The sequence below is a fragment of the Phaseolus vulgaris genome, chromosome 8 (genome assembly GCF_000499845.2).
Source record: "Phaseolus vulgaris cultivar G19833 chromosome 8, P. vulgaris v2.0, whole genome shotgun sequence".
Taxonomy (NCBI): domain Eukaryota; kingdom Viridiplantae; phylum Streptophyta; class Magnoliopsida; order Fabales; family Fabaceae; genus Phaseolus; species Phaseolus vulgaris.
This window is the reverse complement of record NC_023752.2, coordinates 43,390,959-43,399,530: the sequence shown is the minus strand read 5'-3', so window position 1 is coordinate 43,399,530 and position 8,572 is coordinate 43,390,959. Positions and strand designations below refer to the sequence as shown.

Below are 8,572 nucleotides of genomic sequence, written 5' to 3'. Positions count from 1 at the left end.
ATTCCAATAATATATATAGGGATTATGATGAATCCTAAGGTCTCTCACTAATGAGGTCCACCAATACGCAATGTGTCATTGGAAACTCAAAGTTGCTAAGAACACCTTTTTTTCTTGATCCACTTGGTAACACTAAAAGATTTGTTCTACCTTCATCTCACAGTATAGATACTTTTCTAATTTTCTCTGCCATATAATGGCGAAAGATCTACCTAAGGTTCTTAGGGAAAAAAAATTTAAGTCTATGATGCCTAGCGGGTGGTTGATAGTAATCATCATTGTGGTGACTACTAAACACCCCTTCGAGTCATCATGATAATTCCTTCTTCTACTTGACCCCTCTCTAAGTTTTCTCTTAGGTTTTCTTGGTTTTGCATTAATTGATAAAACATGTTCTTAAGCTCTTATATGTCTCTTTTTGTGCTTTTAAGTTCATTTCCTAAAATTTCTTCCTCATGGTGGTCCTTAAAACTACCATGCACACTAGAATGATACATCTGGGAATGATAACTATTTTTTTATCAAGAAAATTATTTTCGCAAAGTTTTCAAAAGATTTTCACAAAAATGAGTGATAAGGGCAAGAGTTTAAAGACGTTTTTAACATAAAAGATACTGGAAGTGCACCAAATGAGCTCCAAGGAAAGAGAGGTGGGTCACCAATGCACTCACTTAAATATCAAGTCTTTTGTAGCTAGAACTTTCCTAGACATACACTTTCACAATTTTTTGTGAAAAACTTGAAAGTAAAAAAGAAAATCTCAATATTGTGTGCACGTGATTTTTCCAAAATCCTAATTTTCCTCAATACTTTAAAGTAAAAAAAAAATCTCAATACTTTAGGTTAATAGTCAGAATCCTGATTTTCCTTTGAGAATATGTACTAAAGAGAAACACTTAAAACTAGAAATGAGTTCCTAAGGTAGAAGTTCAAATGACATTTATTAGCCCTTTGAAACACTTCCACAAGTCTAAGCGCTTTTATTACAATGTTTTAACTTGGTAGATGAGATTGTACCAAATAAATATTCCCAAGACATCCAATAAATGAAAGAAAACTTAAAAACTAGAAAATTAAAACAAAGTTCCATGACAAAACAAGTTACAACATGAAGGCACAATTTACTATTAGTGACAAGTTGAAGTTTTTGTGATGGAATTTCCCATCACTAATCTGTTTTAATGCTTTGTTTTATTCTCTTTATGTGTTTTCGATCCAACTCTTAATTGTGCTTTCCTATCAAATTTTTTCACTCTTCGATAGTTCATTTTTTGCCTCTTAAAGTCATAACAAAAGTAGCTTCAACTATTCTTCTCCAACACTTAAAACATTACTTTAAGAGGAGGTGAGTTCTCAAGAAAAACAGTTAAACACTTAGACTTCAATTTAAGAGTAAGAAATTAACACCAAGAAAAGCTCAATTAGTAATGGACAACTTTCAAATGAAAGAATATAGATGACAAAACTCAAAGAATTCAAGAAAAAGACAAACAAAAATTAAGGCAAGTTTAGAAAGAAGACACTAAAAGAGGAACCTAGTGAATAATCACAGAATATGTGTACTTAAAACAAAAATTATGAAACAAGTTGAAGCAAGAGCATTTAAACAATACAGATGCATTTTCAATTAGAACTGAAAAGAAAAATCCAGTCAAATATGTTTCACATACAATTCAAGTCATGTAATCAACTAGAAAAGAAAGCTAATTCATCTAAGAGTGTAGAATGTACTTTGAGTTGTTCAATTCTTTTAGTTTTTCTATGAGTATGGTTCAACCTATGTTCTTTTTCTTTGTTCTCATATTTTTCTTTCTATTTTCATATTATGAAGCAATGCATTCATTTTTCTCCACTCAACTTTGCAAACAAGTAACAACTTAGGCTCAATTTCAACTCTAAATGGACTAGCAAGTGTATAGCATGTTCAACACAAGTGATTCAACTTAAAAACTCAAGGAATGAGACTAATAACCTTGCAGTCTGCACTTGCATTTATGAGACAAAATTTTAGAACTTTTCTTTTAAACTACAAGAAAAAAAATCAAATCAAGAATAAAACAAAGCACACGATTTGCTTTTCATGTTGTAGACATAGGAAAATTGTGCAAAATTTTAGTACAACTTCTAAGATAATTTTGAATAAGTAAATGAACTAAACAATCTAAGCAACTTGAAATGATTTAGAAAATTAAATTTATGTAAAGCATTGAAAAAGAAATCAAATTATGACCAAAGTAACTAGCAAAACAGGTCATAGAGTAACCAAGACACATGCAATTGATTCAAGAAAATTGGAAACATATAAGGAAAGTAAACTAACTTAAGCACAAAGGAATTATGAACAAGACAATAAAGAAAGAAAGGAAGGAAGACTTATCTCTTGAAGACCTCCAACCTAGCTTTGGTGCCAACTAATGAAAAATCACCCTGATCCCTAAACAGCGAAAATAAAATTATTAAAAGTTTCTATGTTCTTTGAGGAATTTAGATTTTCCTATCTTAAGGAAGGTTCCTTAAAGCAAATAAATAGAAAATTACTCTCATTTAAGACCTTAAGAGAACAAAAGGACAAACATTTAGCAAATCAAGTCTTATTCAATCAAAATGTGAGTTTTACAATTGGCAAGGCACTTTATATATAGATGCCTAGCTCCCTTGCACTCTTTGCTACAAAACATGTGGGACAAAATGCAAAACCAAGCTACAAAAATAAGAATACTCGGAGCACCCATGCTTTCCATGCAACTAGCATGGCTCTATTTTCCATGAAGTAGGACTCTTAAGTGCTCTCCTTTGTGTGCAGCTAGTTCTTGACCTATTTTGACTAAGTTTGGACTTCTATAAGTGATGAGACCTAGGAGAGAGGCTGCCTACTGATCAAGCTCAACCCATGACCTCAGCACTCATCATACCTCAGAGGATTACTAGGAGTAGAGCATACACTTTGGATGCTGAGCATCAGTTGGTTTCCCTATTTGTAATTTCAGTAGAGCAGGTATCGTTTAGTACAAATGGGGGGATGTCCCTAGTTTTTAGCTCATGAAGCCTTGTAAGGGAGGAATCTTAACCTAACTTCTAGAACTCTAGGATGATGGTGCGACATTGACCTTAGTCAATGACCTAGGCCACACCACATTTCCCTTTCCCTTCCTACCATCACTACTTGTTCTCCAAGGCTCCTCCTTTTATAAATAGGAGGCTTCCTTCATTGTATTTCCAAGTTGAATTGAATAGAAGAAAAGTTACTCTACACAATTTGTGTGATGATTAGTGAGGCTTGTTCCTCTTAGTCTTTAGTCTTATCTTGTGAGTTTTTTAGATCTCTCAAGCGGCGGCTTTCCAACACTTATCTTGGAGTAAATTCATCCTCCAAGTGGCGTGCTCACTTTCTCAACTCCATTTTCATAAGCTTCCTTATTTCTTCATCTTTGCATTTCATTTGTCATTCCATTCTATTCATAAATATGTTCTTGTTTGGTTTCTTTATGTCTATTCGAATATTATCATTTACTCTTGCTTTCCATGCTTAAATTTCGCACCTATTATTGTCATCATTGTCACCTTATAATTGTCTTTTCCTTTTGCCTTTGAGAAATAAACCTTCACATCTACTTAACTACTTGGTTAAGTTAATGTCCAGTAGGAATTTTCCTTAAGTTTTCACTCATAATTGCCTAAAAAATCTCAATCCTAAAACTAAAGTGTCACCTAAATGAAAACTCTTAAAATCAACTCACATCAATAAGTCCCTAATGAGGACCCAATTAGAATCCAATTAAGGCCCAAGTGTGCCTCTACAAAATATAGGAAAATAAATACCTATATAGAGAAAATATATTACTATACAATTTTTACAAGGCTAAGAAGAATGAAGAAAATCCTATTATTAATAATCTTCAATTTTTTTTTGTTTTTGGTCGGCAATAATCTTCAATTGTAGAGTCATCCTTCATGAGACATCATCTTCTCCTTTCCTCCTAGCCAAAGGTGTAGAGGGTGAATGGTTTCCATCAAGTTCCTACATCTAGAGTCTTTTGAATCATGTCAATGACTTAAGAGAAAACCTATAAAAACTACTTGAAATATTTGAGTTCATTAATACGGTAGATTACAATGCAACTTTTAAGTAGTACGGTAACAAATCGTAAAATGTATGAAAGCATTAACTTGATTAACATCCAAATGGTTGGTATATAAACCCTAATAATGATGATAAGAAACGAAGGGCATTAAGTATTGGAAAGGATGTGAGAGTCATCCTAATGTCATGATTTTGAAATTTATCGAATTCAACTGAGAGGAAATTCATGTTGCACTTGCTAGAATGATAATTTTTTAACTTCCTTTTGAATTTGTTAAAAATGAATGATTTAAAAAAAATTATATATTTAAACATTGGTTTAAATTTATTTTATGTTGATGATTATTTTATGGTTATAACTTGTAAGTTTGAATAAATTGTATTATAGATTGTGTTATATATTTCCTGTCTTTAATTACTTTGGACAAATTTGTTATAATTTTGCTGATTAACTTTGTTGAAACTTCGAATTAAATTTTATAATATTTTTTATTAAATTAATACTTGAAAATTATAATTTTTAATAAAAAAATTAAAAATCTTAATACAATTAACTCAACTCAATTCATCTAGCTCCAAAGTGACTTGGGTTGGAGTCGGTTTAAAATATAAGAAAAATGCAGAATCTTAACTTAAGTTAACCCTATAATTTAATGAGTAATGATGCATTTTTGAAGATCCTGCCTAACTCAACCGGTTAATGTCTCTAACGGAAATCACCCATTCTCATTTTCAACATTAATAATTCAGAGCTTTTGTAAGAAAAAATTCTGCATCAGACCTTAAAACCTAATATAAATGTTAATTAATTTTAATATATTACCTGAATTAAACAATTAATATATATTTATTTGGGTATTCCCTTACAAATGTAAAATTTAATTGTTGTAGAAACATAATTTATTACTATTAATCATCCATTAATGTTTCTGTAATTTTCAGAGGAGTTTTTACTTGATACCCTAATCTCTGAAGTGTGTAGATTCAACCTCGATTGTAGTAATAGTGAAACAGAAAGAAGGCAGAGATGTGGTACAGCAGTTGTAGAACTGAATTGTAAATGGCGGCGAATTCTAGGTTGTCCACCATGTTCTTTTATCTCTGTCTGTAAAATCTTAATATAAAATTTTGTTTTTCAAAGCAAACCAAAAATAAAAAAGATTAAAATCCTGTTACTGCTAAAAAATTATTGACCAACACTTATGGGGGAGCTTGTAAACCCACGGTTGCTTTTGTTATTGGTCAGCTCAAAATGAAACGTTCCAATTCAGCCTCTTTCATCATTAACTTTACCAAATTACGCTGATGCAATAAAACTTTATTTCACTCTTTATGGATTAATGTTGTAGTGTAACATCATGAAAAATAGGAAAAAGATACTACGGATTAGTCAAAACAATTTGACTGACTAATTCCTAATAGCCCTGAGTATCTTGCACTCACATGACAGCATCACAGTGTTCGAGATTTATTTATAATAATATAATAATATAAACATTTGTCACAATTATTGATATGTTTTTTCCACTTTAGATTCTTTTAAGAGCCAAATTAAATCACAATAAATTGGCATAAAAAAGAATTTTTGAAACAAAAGGGAAGAAAATATCCAGTGGGATTTTATATCGAATTTATTTATCGAGAAAGGAAAATAATAAAATGGTGCTATATTTTTCCGATTTCGGCTGATTGATCCTATAAAAGTGGGATTTGGGTTTTTGGGTCTTCTAAGGAACAGAAAATATTGTTTGTTTCTTAGTAGTTAGCTATAACCCATTCAACGCTACTAACACTTGGTGACTCTCTTCTGAAAACGCCACGCCACACATTTGAAAAGAGCCACCCAGAAGCAGAATCTGCATCTTTTTCCCATTTCTTCTTCTCCTCCCTTTTGAATCAATAGATTTTTCCTTTTCGAAGGATACCAAAAAGAAGTTTCAACGAAAGTCTCCTCCAGCCACTGTAGTAATTACTCAAAGAAACCTCTGAGAATCAGCTTGCTTTTAAAGCCCCATAGGAATTCAGAGCACATACTCACACGAGAGATGTTGCTATGTTTTGCTTTTTCACCCTCACCCTCACTCCATACCTTTAAACTTTTTCCTCTTTATTCCCATCTTTCTCTTCCGATTTCATTCTGCACTCACTCTAACACTCACCACTTCACATTTTAATTAATACCCTCTTTCCATTTTCACCTCCTTTTAATGCCTTTTTTGCCAGATTTCTCTCACACACAACACTACCTTTCCTCAATCTTCGCGTTCACACATCCCCCTATTTCTTCACACGAAACCAACACACTTTCTTCTCACACCAAACACTCATGGAACAACAACAGCAACAAAACAGCATCCTATGCAAATACACTGTACACAAATGTTTCATGAAAAAACACACAAAACCAAAAACTACTTCGCGTTTGCCCAAAGTTATTTCCATATCCGTAACCGATCCATTCGCCACGGATTCATCCAGCGACGATGAAAAACCCCCACGCCGAAGAGTGAAGCGCTACGTCAACAGAATCGAACTTCCACTCGCGTGCAAAGCAGTCGCTTCTAAGAAGAGACACGCCGGAGAAAGCACTGCTATTCGGGCGCCGGAGCCGGGGAGAGTGGATAATTCCGGGAACGAGAAGAAGTTCCGCGGCGTGCGGCAGCGGCCATGGGGGAAATGGGCGGCGGAGATAAGAGATCCCGCGAAGCGCATGAGGATCTGGCTCGGAACTTTCGACACCGCTGAGGAAGCTGCATTGGTTTACGACAATGCCGCGATTACACTTCGCGGCCCTGACGCATTAACGAACTTCGCGACGAACCAGGAGAAGGAAGCAACAGAAAAAGAAGACCCCACCGGAAAACGGGAAATGAACGTGGTGGTGAAGCCGGAGACCGAAGTCTCCGATTACGACTCAAGCGAGGAGTGCTGTCACAACCTCCCCTCGCCCACGTCGGTTCTCCGCTTCAACGACCCGGAGAAACCGGCACAGCCGTTTGCTGGTCGAAGTGGAGCGGTGGAAGAGTTCGAAGGCGAGATGCTATCGTTTCACGAAAATAGGGAATTTTTGTTACAGGACATGCTGTGGGATGACGTGTTTAACTTTCCCGTTATCTTTGACGAGCCTGTTTCGCACTTGTTTGACGAAACGACGCGGTTTTCTGTTAATGACGGTTTCGTTGCTATTACAGATTCTGAAGAAAAATACTCGCCGTCAAAGTCTTTGTGCCAAGTAGACGATTATTTTCAAGACATTTTGTTAGGGTCAGATCCTCTGGTGGCTCTGTGAGTCTCAAAGACAAAAGGAAAATATATTTTTTTCCGGTGGCAAAAGCAAAATAAAAGTTATTTTTAACTATTTTGTTTAAATATTAGTTTGTTTGTCTTTTAGGTAACTGCATGTTATTATATATTGGTCGAGAAATTCCGGTAGCGAAAAAGGACGGGGTTGAACGAAATTTTGTTTAGATTCTATTTGTGTTTCCTTTGGCTAATAATGAAGGTTGTTGAGTGTAATGTATATTGTCTAGTATCAATCAATCCAAGTGTATGAAGTTCTTGCTAGCTCTCTGGTTTAGTTTGATTCTGGTTGCTTTGCTTTTCGCACTTTTTTATTCAAAATTTTGACACGTAATAGGAAAACGATAAAGGTACCCTCTTGTGTAGGGACAACGCAATGTGAACAACGGTGAAATGACCCTTGCAGACGGTGATTGCGGTCGTAACTAGTGACCGATTGATCCGTCGTGCAATTGTGGTTAGGTGATTTCGACACACATTGCAAGTTTTTGTGTGACAGATTTCTAAAATCTGTTTCTATTGTTTCGTACTAATGTTCCTCAGCTAAAGCCAATAAGTTCGTTACTTGCTTATCAATAAAGAAATATGTTTTATTAACACTCTTTACCACTAATGAGGATGTGACACTGAACATAGCACACGCAAAACTGGTTACTCATGTGTTTGTAATTGGTTACTTATGTGACATTTATGGTCACCCACTCTTCATGAAAAAAAATCAACTTTTTTTATAAGAATCATATATTATTGTACTTACCAGTACTCGGTTCTTGGTAGTACTTTTGTGAATGCTTGGTTCTTGGACAGAGTGGAAGGACAGCTCGGTTGTTGGGCCTGGACGAGACTCACGCAAATGACCCTCTTCTAGGGATGGGCCCAAATCGCAGTAGGGTCGTTACGCGAAGCAATTTTATATGTTCATACTTGTAGATATATTTGGGGTGGTGAATATAATATTTGTCATTACTATGTATATTTATTGTTATTACGCGACAATATTTTTTGTTGCATGTTTGTTGCACGTGGCTAGTTACTATTAACCCTAAAGAAGATAGGGAGATGCATTAGTAACAGAAAGTGGGCCTGCGGATAGCACATGAAGATCATTGGTGCCCGTGACAGGTGGTTTTTTTGTTAGATGTAAAAGTTTAATATGATTATTTTCAGTCAAGATTTGTTTATCTCCAGGGA

The 8,572-nt window shown here is 34.7% G+C and overlaps 1 protein-coding gene across 1 annotated transcript; it reads left to right on the top strand.

The window, feature by feature from the left end:
• Nucleotides 1–5,738: 5,738 nt before the first annotated feature.
• On the top strand, nucleotides 5,739–7,645 carry LOC137826773 (ethylene-responsive transcription factor CRF3-like). Its single transcript, XM_068632910.1, has one exon. The coding sequence runs from the start codon at nucleotides 6,408–6,410 to the stop codon at nucleotides 7,368–7,370; it is 963 nt and encodes a 320-aa protein (XP_068489011.1). The 5' UTR covers nucleotides 5,739–6,407; the 3' UTR covers nucleotides 7,371–7,645.
• Nucleotides 7,646–8,572: the final 927 nt, after the last annotated feature.

Coding starts and splice junctions, on each gene's coding strand:
- LOC137826773 (XM_068632910.1), top strand. CDS start 6,408: ATGGAACAACAACAGCAACAAAACAGCATCCTATGCAAATACACTGTA.